The sequence below is a fragment of the Heterocephalus glaber genome, unplaced genomic scaffold, assembly GCF_053883595.1.
Source record: "Heterocephalus glaber isolate CG9 unplaced genomic scaffold, H.glaber_assembly_v1.0 deba00000281, whole genome shotgun sequence".
Lineage (NCBI taxonomy): Eukaryota > Metazoa > Chordata > Mammalia > Rodentia > Bathyergidae > Heterocephalus > Heterocephalus glaber.
The window spans coordinates 24,482,044-24,501,256 of NW_028258139.1; the positions used below are offsets into that span (position 1 = coordinate 24,482,044).

At 41.6% G+C, this 19,213-nt stretch overlaps 1 protein-coding gene across 3 annotated transcripts in view; it reads left to right on the forward strand.

Annotated features, from left to right (window-relative positions):
• Nucleotides 1-19,213, forward strand: part of Adcy8 (adenylate cyclase 8) — a 242,596-nt gene that overhangs the window by 176,025 nt on the left and 47,358 nt on the right. For 2 of the 3 annotated variants that reach the window (XM_087187765.1, XM_004837939.3), the window contains 3 exons: nt 2,457-2,658; nt 4,647-4,736; nt 15,734-15,906. In XM_087187765.1, coding sequence (XP_087043891.1) covers nt 2,457-2,658; nt 4,647-4,736; nt 15,734-15,906 — 465 coding nt within the window. The remainder of the gene's footprint in view (nt 1-2,456; nt 2,659-4,646; nt 4,737-15,733; nt 15,907-19,213) is intronic. The other variant, XM_013069604.3, reaches the window with a different exon arrangement.

Genomic DNA, 19,213 nt, shown 5'->3' on the forward strand with positions numbered 1-19,213 from the left:
ACCCAGTTAAAGTTTGTTAAAAAAAAAATTAGTGTCATCCTTAGTGACTTCTCTGTCAAGAGCACCACACACACACACACACGTATAAAACAGTCATTAAAGTTGCTTCCCCATCTATCTCTGCACCTCCCAACTACCAGTGCTGCTCCTGTGTTCCTCCCTTTCTAGCTCACGCCTCAACCATGTACATCTTCTTCTAAACACTTCCTCTTCACTGCATCCTCCACCTCTCACCATTGCAGACTGCTTTCAGATACACTGCTCTGCTCGTAGCCTCCCTGGTTAATCATCTCAAATATCTGCATGTGACCTGTGGGGAAAGCTCCCTAGCACAAGATCAGTGGTTCCTTCCCCTTAGATCTCACAGCCTCACCACCTGGGTTACTGAAAGACCCTTAGCGGCCTTCCCATTCATTCTTCTGATGCTTTGATTATGTTTTCCACTTATCCCACATAAAAAGCTTCTCTTCAGCCTGTGAGGCCTAACCCCAGTGACACCTCTTTTGTGAAACTTCCCTCGATTCCCTTTCCTGTTTTCCAAATGGTGGCTATTCATAACTCTGTGGTTCATAGCAAAGTGTATAATGTTTAATGTGAACTGTATAAAGTGTTCATCAATCATATCTCCATATTCCCCTCAAGCATATGATCTTCCAGAAGATGAAGATGTGTCTCTGATCCCAGTACCCAAGGCCTGAGAAAAAGAGATAATGGAAAACATAAGGAATATATTATTCATCAAAGAGATTGGAATGGCAGAGTAACACAGCATAGTGGACTTTAACACTAACCAATTGAATGACCCTGTGAAGGTTTTTTTTTTTTTGAAGCCTTAAATCTTTATCTAGAAAAAAATCAAAAGAACTCAGGTTTATTCTGAGCAACCAAAATTAGCAATTATACATAAAGTGTTCAGCATAGTGTCTAGCATACAGAGCTCAAAACACTATATTACTGTTGTTAATAATAAATAAGAAAAAGAAAAAAATAAATAAAGTTTAGGCAAGAGTGTATAAGAGACAGTGAAAAAGATAGATTCAACTTCATTCACTAAATGCATGTTTATAGAGCACTAGCCAATGGGAGATATTAAAACCAGGTAGATAAACTTCAATTTGCAGAAGATTCAAAATCTCCAACCATTTCTATCAAGGTGTCATTTAACACCTGCAGCAGTTTGCTGGCTGAAATAAAGGTGGGAAATTATAGATGCCAAGGAAGGACATGAACAATTGAACATAGAATTGAGAGCAAGGCATGAATCCTCACGGAGAATCAACATGCTTGGTGATAAATTGGTTAAGAAAGAGAAAAAGCAGAGATACTTCTAGAGATGAGTTTTAGATTGCTCAGTTGCTGGAAACATCTGAGACTCAGCCGGGGTATCCAGTAGATACAGACTTTCATGGGACAGATTTGGTGACAGCTTGAAGCTCAGGGTATAAACCTGAGAGTGATATTGAACCCTGGACAAGAACTGCGCCTTTTCCCATGCATCAAGTGACATGCGGTACCTTCCCTGCAAACCACAGTAATCACCAACCAAACTGAGAAATCCAGAACCAACGCCAAATCCAGTTCTTGGCATCACAGTAAAAGGCTAGTTTCACAAAACCCACCTTGAATGATAAAGGGCACATGGGCCCCCTGCAGCCAGAGTTTTGAGATAAACCCCATGGTGTGTTGTTTTGCCAGCAGTTCCCCAATGAGAATAGTGAATAATAAAAGAAGGAGGAAATTATCAAGAGCTAAAAACCAAGCCAAATATTGTATGCTCCTTGCAAAGTTCTTAGTAGAAAGAGTATTCTAAGAAAATGTGTTTTTTATAAAATGGAGTACTACTCAGCCATAAAGAATGAGAAACTAGAGACATTTATAGCTAAATGGATGCACATTGAGGTGATACTCTTCAGTGAAATAAATAGGACAGACATGTATAAATACTGAATAGTTTCTCTGGTGTGAGAAACTGAGAGTGTAAGTAAGGATCAAAAGGCATCATAGATATTGTGAAATAGGAAGAAAAGGTCCAAAGGGGAAGGGGAAGTGGGAGGGATTGGAGAAAGGAAAGAAGGGAATGGAATTAATATGAGAAAAGGAAAAAATAGAAACAAAGTCTTCGTAAATAGGGAGGAATGGAGGGGTTGAAGGGAGGGCAGGGGAAGGATGAAAAATAAGAACCAAGAGAGATTATGTAAAGGTGCAAATTTCCAAAGATGAATCTCATTGTATTGTATACCTAAAATGTACCAATAAAATTAATTTTAAAAACAAAGGGTGATTAAAAAATAGTATGTATCTTCTGCTAATAGCTTTTTTTCCCTGAAGAAATAGAATTTTAGAAAAATTGTTGGATACAAGGGGTGGGCAAGGGAGGCCATGTGTGTGATTGTGGTTGTTCAGCAAGTGGAGATCAGCTGACCTGTCATGTGACTCCTGTTCTGTGTTTCCTGCAGAGTGATGCCCATGACCATCCAGTTCTCCATTCTGATCATGCTGCACTCAGCTCTGGTTCTCATCACCACTGCAGAGGATTATAAATGCTTGCCGCTCATCCTCCGGAAAACTTGCTGTTGGATTAACGAGACCTACTTGGCCCGGAACGTCATCATCTTTGCATCTATCTTGATTAATTTCCTTGGTGCCATCCTAAATATCGTAAGCATCCCAAGCCCTCCAAACCTCTGGTGTCCAGTGAAGCACCAGGAATTAAGAGTTTGTGGAGCCTACCGCTTCTTGTGCTGCCTTCCTTGGTACCAGTTACCTCTGCATGCCAGTCCCACCCCAGCTTAGGATCAAGAACCAGAATGGGGCTAGTGTCAGAACTTTTCCGTTGGAAAATTCTCTTTCCCAGAAGGGAGGTTACTTGTTCCAAAGGAGTGTCAACCCCTCCTCCATTTCCGTATTGCCAGGGACCAATCAATTGTAACTGTAAATAAGAATTACCATCTGTTCATTAAGTACCCATCCCTACCAGCTATGTGCCATGCACTAAAGGAGGAGCTTCACGTATTTTTGTATTTAATCCTCACATAAACCCTGTGAGGTAAGTTTCATTATCCCCACTTTATGGCTGAGGAAACTGAGGCTCAGAGACATGAAATAACTTGCTAATAAGGTCTGTCTGACTCCATGACCCATGCTCATCCTAATGTGCTAAATTGTGTCTCTGGGAGTGGGGTAGGGGGCAATGGAATTTAAATAGCTGCCCTTTATTGAGCACCTACTATGTGTACCAGGTAGGTATTATTGACCCCATTTGATGGATGAGGAAACTGCATTTCAGGAAGGTTGGGTGCCTTGCCTACAGATTTGCATTTGATGTGACATAGAGCTCTCAGATGAAACTCCAACTGCCATATATTTTCACTCTTTAATTTGGTGGTCCACATTTTAATGATTTGATTTTCTCTCTAGAATCTTCCTATGGTAGCAAGAGTTATTTTCTGCATATATACAAATAATTTGTGTGGTCTGTGGATCAGTCAGAGATCTTAGTGGTGACATACCTGATTCCAGGTCTTAAACTTGGCATGTTGAAACTGGCTGGTTGAGGCATCATCTTGTGGCTGAAACCATCAGTGTACCCTCTGGACCATGAGGGGATGTTCCCTGTCCCCAAGTATCTGGTGACCCAAGCTGTAGACTTCCACAGCTGTGGGGCTGTGACTGCATTAAATTCACTGCCTAAATGGGCACAATGAGTACTTTGCTCAAGCTCTGAGGTTGTCCTTGTAGTGAAGGACTTCGTGGTGTAAAGAAGAAATTTGGCATTAGAAGTGCATCACCTGATGAATACTGTATAGATTATGGGACTTGCAATGGAAGTATGTAGGATCTGTTCATCACAAGCTGTGGAGTGGTAGCCAAGATCTCAAGTTTGGATGACAAAGTAGGTGTTTCTGGGATGCGAGCTTGGGAAAGAAGCCCAGTGGCTTAAGGCAGAGTTACTAAGCCACAGTCGTGTGTAGGCAGATCAGAGACTTTGGAGTCAGATAGACCAGCATTTCAAATCTCAGCTCCAGCAGGAACTGGCTCTGTGAGCCTGGACAAGTTACTTTACTTCTCAGAGTTTCTTATTTTTCAGTTGTAAAATGGGGATAAAAATAGTAGCTTCATCACAAGGTGGTTGTGAGGCTTTTTGCACAGTTTCTGGCACAGAGGAGACATTTCAGCCCTTGGTAGTTGTTCGTTTCTAAGTGCCAAAAAATCTCCACTAGCAACATTGTCCTAGGAAATTCAACCCTTAGTCTTCCAGAAACTGTTCCCCTTTAGATCCCTCAAATCCTCCCAGCTGTGGACCTAGATGACAGGATGTGAACGTCCCCTAGACCTCTTCTCCTCCATCCAACTCTCTTCTGAGCCCCTCCCGCACACTCCAGTGTCATGGAGCAGCCTTAATCTGGTTTCATGATTGGCTTGCAAAAGACTTCTTCTGAGCTAGCAGTTGTTTCTTAAAGAAAAGAGGCGATCAAAGCTGGCACCTCCGTTGTGAAGCCAAGCCCCTCTAGGGCCCATGTGCCCCAGGCTGCTGTGGAAGCAGGAGCTGATAGTGCACAGCTCCGTTACCAGCACTCACACTGACTTTGTTGTACCTGTGACTTTTGTTTTTTGTCGTTGTTCTTTCTTTTTTTTTTAATCCGCAGCTGTGGTGTGATTTTGACAAGTCGATACCCTTGAAGAACCTGACTTTCAATTCCTCAGCTGTGTTTACAGATATCTGCTCCTACCCAGAGGTATTTATTTACAAGCTCCCCTGGTGAGAGTTGGACATAGATATCTCCACCAGCTCCAAACAAAGAGGACTGGCTAAAGGGTTTTAGAAAGTATGCCAGGGGCCCATTTTCCCTCATCTGCGTCCTCCTCTTTCTTTTCTTCTTTTTCTCCTTTTCTGCCATTCCTCTCCCTTGCATTTGCTTTCCCTCTCCCTTTTTCCGCTCCTTCCTCTGTCTCTGTCCCATCTCTGCTCTGTCACCATTTCCCTCTGCCTTCCTCCTCCTCCTCCTCCTTTTCTGCTTTCTTCAGCGCTGCCCCTGTCCATTCTCCTCTTTCCCTCATCTTTTCTTCCTCTACTCATTTGCCCTTAGACCACCTATAAAATCCTGTGGCTGCATGTGCCATGGTGTCCATCATGCAGCCAGTATTTGCTGTGCTAAAAAAAGGAGGACGGGAAGGAAGGAAAAGAAGAGAGGAGAGAAAGGGGGAAAGAAAGGAGAGGAAAAAGGAAAAGAAAGGAAATGGAAGGGAAGGGAAGGGAAGGAAGGAAGGAAAGAAAAGGAAGGAAGGAAAGGAAAAGAAAGGAAAGGAAAGGAAAGGAAAGGAAAGGAAAGGAAAGGAAAGGGAAGGAAAGGAAAGGAAAGGAAAGGAAAGGGAAGGAAAGGGAAGAGAAGGCACAAAGGCAGAAAACCACATATAAGATTAGGTCCAAGTGGTAGAGGGAGGGCCTGTAACATCCCAGCAGAATGTCCACCCTCACAGTGTCTGTTGGTTCCTCTCCTGACTACAGAGGCACTGATCTACTCCTGAGCTCTGGGGTCAGTCTAAGGGTTCTGTGAGCCATGCCCTGGATCTTCACATGTTGGAGTAGAAGTTCTGAGTCTGGAAGAACATCTTGGAGCTCCCAGCAGACTCTATCCAACCACATGCCCTGAGGACTCTGGGTAGACTTGTTCTCTAAGAGACTGCCACACTCAGAGACCCTTCAGATGCATAAGAGGAGAAAAAGCCCTGGAGTCTCTGCTAGGTCTGAGAAGCACTCTGAAAAGGAGGGCCAGCCCCACCTCCCTGCACCCGTGTTTATAAGCAGCTGCTTGAAACCCAGAGCTTCATTCAGCCCTCAGACTGAGGGGAAGAGGCTGCTGCTGTCTCCACACCACAAAGGATGGAACTAAAGTTGCTCAGAAAGCAACTGGCTGAGTGCAGAGCAGTCCTCCTGCTTGACTTTCTTTCTTCCTCGCTTCCTCCCATTCTTTTTTCTGTCCTTCTTTCCTTCTCTTTTTAATTCAGCTGTCCTGACTTAGTACTGTAATTCAAACTTTATGGGCTCTGTTCTTGATCCCGGCCTCTAGGGGAGGGACTAGGCTCATCCTAGGAATGCACACAACAGGACTGGCATGACAGGACAGGGCAGTCCATATGCTCTGCAACTTCCCCTCTACTTAGTGGACCATGTGAGCTGCCGGCTCCATAGGCACTTCTTGGTTTAGAGGAGCTGTAGAGTGTCCCACTTCGGATGACAGGCAATAGGCCAAGGCTTGGATAGTTGGAGCCAGGCAAAGCTGGATTTCACTTCCAATGGAGCCAGGTCTTACCATCTCTGAACTTTAAGTTTCCTCATCCATAAAATGAGAAAATGAATACCTCCTTCACATGGCTATTATGGAGCTAAGTAAATTGTTCTCATGGTGCCTGCCTAGATGAGTTTCAAATCCTTGGTACCTAACACGACATCTGACATAAAGCAGGTGTTCATGACCTGTTGTCCTTTGCCCCATAGGGCCCCAAATCAGCACTGTATACCCCTGGCCTCACACCTGAGCTTCCCTTCTCAGGAACACAGCACTCAGGGATTTGCACTCCTAAGAAAGTGGTGGGGAAGCTTTTGACCAAACAGCTTCTTTTGACTGCCTTGGTTTCCTTATCCATAAAATAACAATTAAGTAGAAACTTCCAGAACCTTCCTCATTGAGTAGTTATGAGGATTAAATTAATTCATTCATATAAATCATTTAGGGCTTCCACTTGCATAAAGTATCTACTCATTAAGCCATGATTAAGAAATTATTACTCATGATCTATTTTGTTTCCAGTAAAATGATTTTGAGCATTGCTGGAATATATGTTGTTGATAAACATACCTGTGGCACTGTGCTTACATACCTGAAACATTATGGAACGTTCAAAAATAGAGATGAAGAAGGTTGGGGATTTAGTTCAGTGGCTCTGCGCCTGCCTTGGAGGCACAAGGTTCTGAGTTCGATCCCCTGTACCCGCCCCCCGAAAAAATAGAGATGAAGTTAAAGTGAGGCAAATATATGTGTGTGTGTGTGTGTGTGTGTGTGTGTGTGTATAAAAATTAGAGTTTTACTATTTTCTTCCATAACCAAAGGGTCTTCGTATACAGGACTCAGCAACCTGTGGTCACAGACCAAATTACCAGCTACCACCACCATGTGATCTGACCCACCTTTTCCACCCCAGTATATATGACCGCACTTCTTGTTTAGGTGTGTTTAATTAGGGGCAATTAAAACATTCAGACCTCGGAAAGGCTTGATCCAACTGCCGGTCACTCACAAGGCCATGTCCCCAGGTCAGTTTTTTCATCTCTCTGAGTGTAGTTTTCTTTGCCTGTGCATCTAATGTTTCCACCTCACCCCAGGAGAAACCATACCCACATCAAAATCATGCCATTAACCTGGGTATTGTGACATAAGTGGGAAGCTCTTATAGTTTTTGGTTCAAAGTGAAATCCAGTTACGAATCAGAGGCTTGCCACTGGCTGAAAGAGTAAAGTTGCAGGAAATAAGTGGAGAAAGTCATACTCCAATTATGATTTGAGAAGCAGTCTAAGGGAGGAAAAGACAATGATTCATAAAATAAATGCAAATCTCAAGCCAAAACCCAGAGTGTGGTCATCACTAACACCTGGATGGGGCTGTCGAGAGGCTCACAGGGAAGACCCTCACTTTAGAGTCAAGCCCTTTGTGACAGACTCTGGCACAGCTGAGTGGACAGCTTGCTATGTCTGTGGGCAGTTAGAGCTGGCTGTGGTCGGGAGAAGAAGCCATTCTTCCCCCCGAGATGTGCTTATCTGTGTCCCACACTCTAGCGTCCCTTCTGTCCCCACTTATTCAGGCCCAGCCAGCCTTTGAGCCTTTCTCATAGTGCATTTTGGCAAACCTAACTCCTTCCGACCACTCTCCCTCCTGCATCTCAGACAACCTTTCTGTATCACCTTAGTGCACACACCCCATCACCCTGTCTAGCTAGGACATTCTTCTCACCACCTCCAATTCCTTTTAAAAAAACAAAAAAAGAGGATAAGATTGTATAACTACTCAAAATTACCCAAAGGCCTACCATAAGGAAGGGCCCATCATGTGTTTAAAAATGTTTAAAGAGAAAGTGCCATCCTTCCATAGGAATGACAGGGTGAGATCCACCTTCCCACATGCAACAACCTAAAACAAACAAAATGCATGAAGCAATAGTTTGCAATGCTCTGCACATCAGGCATTGAAGGATAGAATCTCAGTTACTCTCCTCTTTGCTGAGACACAATACCCTACACTAGTGACGGCAAACCTTTTAGAGACTGGGTGACCAAACTGCAACCCAAAACCCACTTATTTATCACAAAGTGTCGACACTGCAGTTAAACCCAAATGCCCCATGCTTGACTGCTGGGACAATGCTAGGGGGCAGGGGGATATGCTAACAGAGAGGGCACTGCGTGCTCACTGTAACTCGTGTGCCATAGGTTCACCACCACTACCCAACACTCACAATTTAATAGAAGAAAGGTTTGTTTTGGCTCAGTTTGTAGAGGTTTCAGTCCACAGACAGTTGGCTCCAAGGCAGGGCAACATGGCAGAGGGGCAGGCAGCAGAGTTTTGCTTATAGCATAGCACCAGGAAGCAGAGTGACCAAGGGAGGAGAGGAGAGAGACCCAAGCCATGCCCCCAGTGACCCACCTCCTCTGACCAGGCCATGAGCAAATGCTTTATGCCAGGTGTCTCCCAACATCACATTTAGCTATAAACTCATCAATGGACGAATCCACTGATGAGTATCATGCCCCCATGATCCAACCACCAATGAGTATATAAGGCTTTGGGGGAACATCTAGATATAAACAATTACAGACAGTGATTGCTGAAAAGCAAGAAGCCAATGAAGCGAGCCCTGTATTTGCCTGATCTTTATTATCACCATAAGAGAGTCCAGACTACAGCTCAGGGAAGTGCCTCCACATGAGAGCCAGTGGACTCCTGATGTGGTTGCACAGAGCTGAAAGTCTGGGAGACAAAAGTGGCCAGAGTTTACAGAGAGCGTGGAATGGTACAGAGAGAAACTCAGAGACCTGCAGAGGGGCTAATCAATACAAGCATGTGAAGAAGCAAACTGATGCTGGGAAAAGAATCATCTAAGAGGAAGAGTGCCTGGCACTCACGCAGACCAGAATGGTGTTTGTTCCCACCAGCCAGGCACTGAAACGTCATGATCCATGGGGGCTTGGCAATCAGAGGGCTCTTCCTTTAGCTGTGTGGAATAATTGTGCCTAGATTCTATACTGCTCTAATTCTTCCTTTCAAAAGTATAAAAGCAAACCCTCAAAAGATCAAACTACTTCCTCACAACTTACTTGCATCACAGATGAGTTTCAAGAATATATGTAGGAATACAAAGAGTACTTAGCATGGGAAAGTCATGACAGCTGGCATAAAGATTTGATCCAAAGATCAAAGATTCTCGGGCATTAAAAAGGAGAAAAATATAACTGATAATGAAAGGAAAAAAGTGAATCAGTGGAAGCCAACTCAGAAATGTCCATGTATGTTATAATGAACAGACATGGACAATAAAGTAATGATCATAACTGTATCCCAGCTATCAAAAACTTAAGGAACATGGAAGATATATAAAAAGTCCAGATTGAATATCGAGAAGCAAAGACTATGATAATGTGTGAGATGAAAACTACACTAAAAGAAAATTTAAAAGATTAGACATTGAAGACAAAAAAAATCAGTGAAACTAATGAAATAGCAACAGAAGTAACCAAAATTAAATATAAGAGTAAAAAGAAATAAAATTAAAACTATCGGGAAAAATTTACGGTAACATTATACATATATATGTAATGATGCATCATTTTATTATATATATATTATATATATATGATTGTCCTCCACCTCCAAAAAGAGGAGCCCAAACGTATATGAAAATATAAATAAATTAAAAAGAAAAATAAAAGATAGATAATAGATCTCTTTTTTTGGTACTGGGGATCAAACTCAGGACCTTGCACTTGCCAGGCATGCACGGTGCCAATAAGCTACATCCCCAGCCCAAAAATAGAAAGACAATTTTGCAAAAGAGAAGGGATCAAGAGATAGAGGGAAGTGGGCGGGGGGGGAAAGGTTGATAAAAACAATGAAGATGTGTTACATACACACACCAACTCCTCGTGAGGAATGTGATCCTCATGTACTGCAAACATGGACTAATAAAAAATAAAATTAAAAAATGTAAAGATATAATGCCCAAGTTTTTCCAACTTTGATGAAAACTATAAGCCCACATGTTCAGAAACTTCAGTAAATTCCCAGCACAGTAAATACTACACACTCACACCATAATTAAATTGTTCAAATAATAAAAACAAAAATATTAAAAGTAGGCTGAGCAGAGAAAAATGTTATATACTAAAAAAGATAAGAAGCACAGCAGGCTTTAAAAAGAAAACCATGGAAACTAGAATTTAGAATAAACCGAGAGATATTAAGATTATATCAGAGCACCAACCATACACAAAAGCTCTTTTCCCTTCCTAACCCAGTCCAAGGAACAGCCTTGAGAGCCAGACCAGTCCTCCCCACTCCGACCCATGGTGACCCCCAGGGTGATGACCTCATTCCCTGAACTGTCAGGACCTCAGGCAGAGCCCAGGGATAGGCAGAACAGCCCTGTCTTCCACCTGCATACATCCCACTGTGCTGCTCGTATCCACAGCTGTGATCAGGGTGGTGTGTGAGTTGATTGACAAGTTTGGATTATTACTTTGGGCTACACTGAATTTTAAAAATGTTCTGCTTTAGTTCTTTCCTTCCTGTCATGTGAGTTTTTAATGCCCTGGAGTTTTTGCAGCAACCAAATGGGCACAGAGTCCAGTCTGTATATGTAGCTTCAGTGGGTAGATGCTTGATTCCTTTTCAGTTATCATTGCATAAAATTCTTCTTCTCTTCTCATCTAAGAAACCATGCACATGTTGCCAAGGTAATTTATGTCTTGGTATGACAATGTCCTAGCATCAGTATGGTGCCCCTCAGCCTGACACAGTATTCTGGTGCATAATAGATCCTCAGTTAACAATTGTGGATGAACAAATGGATGGTTTAGTGTATAAAGTACTTGTTTTATGTTTTTAAAAATCAGATATTTCCCTAAGGGCTTTAGATGCTAGCAATAAAGACACTTGCAATAAGCAGTTTACAAGCAGCAAGTTAAATTAAAAACTTCAATAATAACAAAAAATAGAAATGAGAAGACACCTAAACAAGATGCAAACCCAGACTTCTAGATCACCAAAGGGAAATCCAGGGGTGAGATGGAACAATCCAGAACTCAACCACCTGGACACCCTGAACTGGCAGTGAAAGAGGAAGTGAAAAGAAATGAAATCAGAAATAATTTCTTAGATAACAACAGGGATAGTGACCATAGTGAAAGACTAATTAATAACTGTAGATAAGTCGCAGATTAAAAAAAAAAATAGTGGAGCTGAGGAACATGATGGAATCCCAGCATAGGAAAGAAATGGAATCCATAAAACAGATGCAAACAGATTTCCAGGAGATTAAAAACATCAGATATTACTCCCCTTAACACCTTGTCTTGTCATGGGATTCTGATTTTTTCAGACTTAGAAAAATTGCTGTATTTATGATTTCCCAAACTAGTCTATCACCTGAGAGTAGAAAGCCTTGAGTATTCAGAAGCAGAAAAGTGCTGTGTGTGCTTAGAATCTAACCCTGGGACATTTGAAGAATTAAGTAAGATGAAGTACATAAGGTCATTCAGAGAGTACTTTGCACAGAGTATGTACCCAATAAATGTTTGGTTGTAACTAATACATCTACACTCCATCTCCTTACCCTGATTCACAGCTATCACCCCAATTTGGTCATGCACTCATCTTACATAGAGTTCATCTAACATAGAGCCTGGTCTGTCTCACACCGCATCTTTAGCGTTTATCCATTGTCCATTTGCAGCTCTTCATAGCTGCAGGAATGTCTTTTTCTCTTTTCCCTAGTTTGGGTACCAAAGTGCAAAGCTCATTGCAGCATACAATTTTTTTTTTAATGCTCTAAAGGATGTGTTATTTTTGAGTTCCTTCTTCCCTTTCTCAATGCAGAGGTAATGCACAAATTGTTTCCTTTACCAAAGATTAAGTACCTCAAGTTTCTCACACAATTCTTGGTATTATTACATTTTATCATTAAACGATGTAGGAAGAAGCAAGGAACCTCATTACTGTATAGCAGTAGTGGCGAACCTAAGGCATGTGTGCCACAGTGGGCTGATTGCTATCATTGAAAGCTCTAAAAGGTTCACCATCACTGCTACATGAGATGCAGAGTCCTCAGGCATACCAGGACTCAGTACAAAACAGGGCACTAAACAACTTCCTCAGTTGAAATTCCATGTTAAAATAAGATGAAAGAACATTACAAAAGAAAATAACTTACAGCCATGCTGTATCTGTGCATATATTTTGTATTTTAATTATATCATGTATGCACCCTGTATCCTGCTTTCCAGTTTATTTCAAAAACACTTTCTATATTGCCTCTTCAATGCTCTCATGAAACCCCTGTACACAGAACTTTTTATTCTTTGGGATATATGTTTTTTCACTACTGCCCTCTAATTCTCCTCCTCATATCACCAACAAATACTAATTAATATTCCTATTTCTCTTTTTCTACCGCTCCTTACACATAGTAGCTCCTATGTTTTGTCCTTGCACTTTCTGCCTTTATATTTTTATATTCTGCTTGGGTGGTCCCTCTTACAGTGTAGCTCCAATCCATCCATCCATCTCCTGAGGTAACATAAAAGAACAGAAACTTACAAATCATTGGGCACAGTATCTTCCCAAGTTATAGGAAACATACAATTGATGGGTCCAGACCAGTAAAAAACACAGGTTTTCACAAAGCTTTCACAAAGCCATTACACACTGATTGCTTCCTGTCTTCCTCCCATTTCCTCACCCCACCCCACTGTCCATTCAAGGTGTACAAGGGACAGAGGAGATGCTCCTGATGCTGTCCTGGGCCTTGTTGTCCTGATACTACGTGGGCAGCTCTGTAAAGTTCCATTTTAAAGTGAAGGATTAGCTCAGCCATGGTGAGGAGACTCCTTTCAATGGAATGGAGGATGGTAGGCAGAGATGGCAAGGACACACTAACACAATCGATAGAGGCAACGAAAAGAGAAAGAGCTATCATTTCATTCTGTAAACACATGCTTCTCTTTGCCTATTGTACCCTCAAAAAGCTTGGTTAAAAAACTGAGGAAGACAACACTTTTGCTACTTCTCTGCCTGCCTGTGTTACTAGCTCCCCTTATAATCAGCTGCGTGATTCTCTAAGATAACCTGAAAAATTAATTCTCCTGACACCTTGCTCCTCCTCTCTTTGCATTTGTGCTGTTCTGGCTTCACATTTTCTGTCACATGAAGCCCTCTCCATCCTTCAAGGTCCGGTGCAAAAGCACCTCTCCTTTGCCACCTACTCCAGACATGCCTCTGCCCTGAGACTGTGCTTGTTCCTGCCTCTGTATTCACACTGGGTCTGGTCCTCATGCTGGGAAAGCACTCTCACCATGTACTACCATTGATATGTTCATGTCTGCTTCACTTGTTTCATCATGATTTCCTTTAGTCCTTTAGTCTTGAGCTGTCTCTTATTCTCCTTGGAATTTCAAGGATCTTTCCCATGGCTTGATTGTAATAGGCACTCAATAAAGACTTACTACATTTTTTCAATTCAATGCTTGTGCCCCATAATGTTTTGTTGCAAGAGCACAATTATTTCCATGATATGTGATCTGATGCAGGATTAATTTGAATCAACAAAACCATGCACAGCTCTTTATTGTAATGCAGGTAGCAATGAACCAGGAACTCTCAGATCCACTCCATTTTCCTTTAGACTTTATTTAAATGTAGGGTCTTAGAAGTTTCTCTGGATGAAGAAAATAAACTCTGAAGAATGAACTTCTTATTGCCTAGTCACATCACATACAGCTTCCTGCACAAAGGCATCAAGATGAGTTACTTAAAAATCTTGCCCAAGGGAAGCTCTTAAGGGACAGCCAAAGAAGGCTTATCATCCCACTTGCACAAGAATGTAATTGAATTTATTAGGAAAGGAAGAGAAAATTAAAGGATGCACCAGACACAAGACTCCTGAAAGACAGGGACAGTGCCTCATTCATTTCTGAGACTACCTGTGCACTACCCAGCATCAGGGTCTTTGTCCTCAGCTGGAAATCAGGGCACTATCCATGTTTGCTTATATCAATATTTGTTGCAAAGTATCATGAAAGAGTCAGTATGGTTTAAGAAGTTAGAAACATGTCTTCAGGGATGATTTGCTCAGAAATTTTTAGAAATTCTTACCCATCACTCCTATTTGTACAAAAATCACCTCTCCATGTAATAGAAGAGAGAAGGCAACCAGCTGTCGCAAACAGCCTGGACTATAAGGGTTTTAGAAATTATCAAGCCCAATAATCCCATTAGAGTCACATTTATACAAACTGATTGCATCCAGGTCACCTAGATGTTACTTTCTAACTTTGAGATCTTGAACAATTTGTTTAAGTTCCATGAGCCTCAATTTCTCAACCCATAAAAAGGGGATTATGCTTCCGATCTTGAACAATTATTTTGAATCCTATAAGAAGAAAGGTATATACGGGCATTGAGATTAAAGTATTTCCACAAAACAGCCTTTAATAATGTGAGTTCTGTTCACTTCCTTCCAGTTAGATAACCACAAGCTGAACCCATCCTCCAGGATGTTAGTTTGGAATGATCTTGTAAGGGGGATGGGCTGAGGGGATTTCCACTGAAAGCTGGAATCTGAGTGGGGAGACTTACACTGGGAGACCCCTCCAGCGTTCCAGGTCTTCAGGGAGCTGACATTTGCAATTTGAACCTTACTCTGGTTATCAGGTTATAGATGTCATGCTGCTCTCTGCAGTACAAGCTGGAGGAGCTGGGTAGGATTCAAAAGTACCTGGAGATATCCAAGATGGCTTCCCAGAGCAAAGGACACCTGAGATGACATTTGTCAGAGAAGTAAGGCTTAGTCACATGGATGACAGTTGAGCAACAGGGTCCTAAGGCAAGAGAGAAAGGCCTAAGAGTGAACAGAAACCTGATATATCTTCATAAAGAAGGACAGTTTGACAGAGTGGAGAGCAATGAAAGGACTTCAAGTCAAGAAGTGATGTAACTATATCTTGTTTTAGAAATACAAGGTAGAAAATAACCGTGTGTGTTGGCTAGGGGCTGGGCCCTCTGAGCAGGCAGAGTTAACAGAAAACTGTCCCAAAGCTGTCCCTGAGGGATGAAACAAACAGGGAAGAGGAGAAAGCTGAATGGAGGCCACACACTGGTCTATTAGAGAAGTGCAACCCTCAGACAGTGTGGCCTGGCTGTGGAGTGTAGGGAAGCAGGAGAAAACAAAAATGAATTTTCTAGTTTGTGGGATAATGTGATTGATGGTGCCAATCACAAAAATAGCATAGGTTTAGGGGTAGGAAAATAAAAGGTGCAGTTTGGGACCCACTGAATTCAGGAGGCCCTGAGACCTCTGAGTGGAAATGCTCAGCAAATGCCTGTGTGAGGAGACCTGTGGGCAGCCCTGACTAGGAGAGGGGCCTCTGACTTCCCTGAGGAACCTGACCAGTCCCATTTTCTGTTTGCAGTACTTCATCTTCACGGGGGTGCTGGCCATGGTGACCTGTGCAGTTTTCCTCCGGCTGAACTCCGTTCTGAAGCTGGCTGTGCTTCTGATTATGATTGCCATCTATGCTCTGCTGACCGAGACCATCTACGCAGGTCTCTTTCTGCGTTATGATGACCTGAACCACAGTGGCGAGTAAGTGCCCACCACCGTGTGCCCAAAAAGTGTCCGCCTTTCAGTGGGAAGTGGAATCACTGGGGAAGAGGTTGAGGTGGGATAACTGAAACTTGGGGATTGCTCTGATATTGACTTATACCTCAACTCAGGCATTTCTAGATTCTAAGTCTAGGCAAAATCCCTGCTTTTCAGTTGTACCATTTAGATCAGAGTTGCCCAACACCTGAGCCACAGACCAGAATCAGCCCATGTTCTATTAGGAGGGGGGGTTGAACAGCAGGAGGTGAGCAGCCGGCCAGTAGCAAAAGCTTTATCTGTATTCACAGCCACTCCCCATCACTGGTGTTACCACCTGAGCTCCAGCCTCCTGCCAGAGTAGCAGCAGCATTAGATTCTCATAGGAGCACAAACCCTACTGTGAACTTCACATGGGACAGATCTAGATTGCATGCTGCTTATGAGACTCTAATCCCCAAACCAACCCTCTCTCCCACCATGGAAAAATTGTCTTCCATAACAAGGCCCAGGTGCCAAAAAAATTGAGGACTACTGATTTAGATGAATTATAGATTAATTAATTATTTAAAATTTAGACTAAATGGCATCTAAATAGTAGATCAGATCACCTCCAAACCTACAAATTTATGATTTCTTCCTTATCAGCTCTAAGACTTGCAGGGTCTAATTTTAAATTTGGCTATAGAAATAGCAGACATTATGGACTGAGCACATGTGCTCCTTGCATTGTGTTCTAAAATAAAGACAAGTACAAAAAGCAATGCTTAGCCTAGATGCCTTGGAGAAATGAATCTGAGGCAAGGCTTAGTACATACTAATGCAAACCCAGGGCAGAAAAAGTGAGAGGAAGAAGTGAGGAAGAAGAAGGTGAAAGGAAAATGTAAGCTCTGTCAAGTTATGCATGCAGCCTAAACTGTGAAGAGATTCCGCTGGTGCCTTGGAAGACCCACGCACTCAGACAGCTGCCATGACTCTTGGAGGGGCTGTGATGCAGGGGGAAGTGTCTCTGAACAGGGGAAGGCAGAGGAAGGTGTGGTCTGGCTCCTTCCCTCTCTTTTCTCATTGGTCACAGCGCAGTCTCTGGACACACTTCTGATGACATTATTTGGCCTATTCTATCACTACTGGAAACCGTACCTCACACAGGAAGTGCTGTAGTAGGGGAGCCGGATACTGCATGCTGGGCTGATTGAACTAGGGTATAGAAGCACACAGGTCTAGCTGAGACCAGAATGAGTGAGGAAGCGTCACAGAATAAGCGACCAACAGAATCCAAATGGAGTCTTCTCCATTTGTAAAAGAATAAAGTATTTCAGAATTGTTGAAATTTCTCTTCCCTAGTGTTAATCTCCTCTCTTTTCTCAAAAGCTAACTCCTAATACACTTAATATATATCTTTTTGCCACCTGCTTCACAAGCACAAGGACCCGAGTTCAATCCCCGGTACCAAAAAAAAAAAAAATATATATATATATATATATGTATATGTATATATCCTTTCCATCCATAACTTTTAGTATGCATTTTTGCTATGTCTATAAGTTACTTATATAATTTTATATTTGTCATATGATATCATTTTTTTTAGATCCATCTAGGTTGGTATCTACAGATCTCATTCCTTTTAGCTGTGCTCTATACATATCATAAGAACATACCAAAATATATTTTATCCTTTGACTTATTAATGGACATATATGCTGTTGCTACTTTTCCTTGTCATAAAAATTGCTTCGGTAACCATCACTGAACATATCTCCTGGGGCTTTATATAAGACTACACTGTCTGGATTGGAGAGTACCTGCATTTGCCACTTTAAAAATATCATATTGCCAAATTGCTCTCCAACACGTCTGAAACAATTTTCCTTTTACTCAGAGTGGTCTTGTTTCTCCTCATGCTGGCCCACACCATTATTATAGCTTCTAAGTCTTGCTGAATTTATGAGAATACATCTTATCTCACTGTTTTCATTTATATTTCCCAATGATGAGTTAAGTTTGTGCATTTTTTGTATATTTATAGGCCTTTTGGGGTTTTTTTTTTACATGAATTGCTAGGTCATATCTTTTGCCCGATTTCTTGTCAGTTGTTCATATTTTTCTTAACAAATTTAGAAGAGTTATTTTTGTTTTTAGTTGACAAAAATTCTGTGTATCTATGGTGTACATAATTTTAAAAATATAATGTGAAATGTCTTAATCAAGCAAATTAACACATGTATTGCCTGGCAAACTTAATTTTCTATGGAGATAGCATTTAAAATTTACTCTCAGCAACTGTTTTGTTTGTTTTTTCTGAGACAGGGTCTCACTGTGTAGTTCAGTCTGGCCTTGAGCTTGCTATGTAATCCTTGCTGGCCTCCAACTCATGGTGATCCTTCTGCCTCATCTCAGCAATTTTCAAATATACAGTGCTTTTTTGTTAACTATAGTCACCATGCTGTAAAATAAGATCTCCTGAACATATTTCTCTTGCCTAACAGAAATTCTGTATCCTTTGACCAACACCTCCCTCCCAATTCTCTTAACTAACACTCTACTCTCTGCTTCTATAACTTGAACATTTTTAGACTCTATAACTAAAGAAAATACTTGACTTTCTGTGCCTAGCTTTTTTCATTTAACAAACTGTGCTCCAATCCATCTACCTGTATGTTATAGGAAATGGGAGGTTTTCCTCCTTTTCTAAGCCTTAATAGTATTCCATTGGGTGTATGTACCGCATTTTTTATCCATTCATCTTTTGATGGACACTTAGGTTGGTTTCTGATGTTCTTTGTAGCATTACTGACAATAGTTTTTCATCATCTCTATATACTACATGTATCTGTTATACATGTGTATCACGTATTTTATGTTTTGCCCATTTGGTCCTCACAGTAACATTCTGAAGAACATAGTTAAGAGAGGTCAGCAATTACTCAAGTGCATGTGGCCAGTAAATAACATACCTGGATTTAAATGTGGGTCTTTCTGGTTCCAGAATCCACCCTTATATATACTTCATGCATCTGTTTAAATCATGCTAATGAACTTCCCACCATATTGCCAGGGTTCAAAGAAAGTCAAGAGTTCCAAATTAGGTAAAATTGTTGGTAGCAACAGATGTCCCATAACCATGCAGAAAGAAGGAAAATAGATATATGAATAAAATAAGTCACCCTTGTGATAAAGAGAAAATCATCTAAACTTTATTGCTTTGAAGGGAGACACAGAATTAATAGAATAAGCCACGGACTTTGCTTCACATCCAGACTCTGTTGCATTAGAAAGTCACTTTCCATCTCTGCACATTAATTCACTC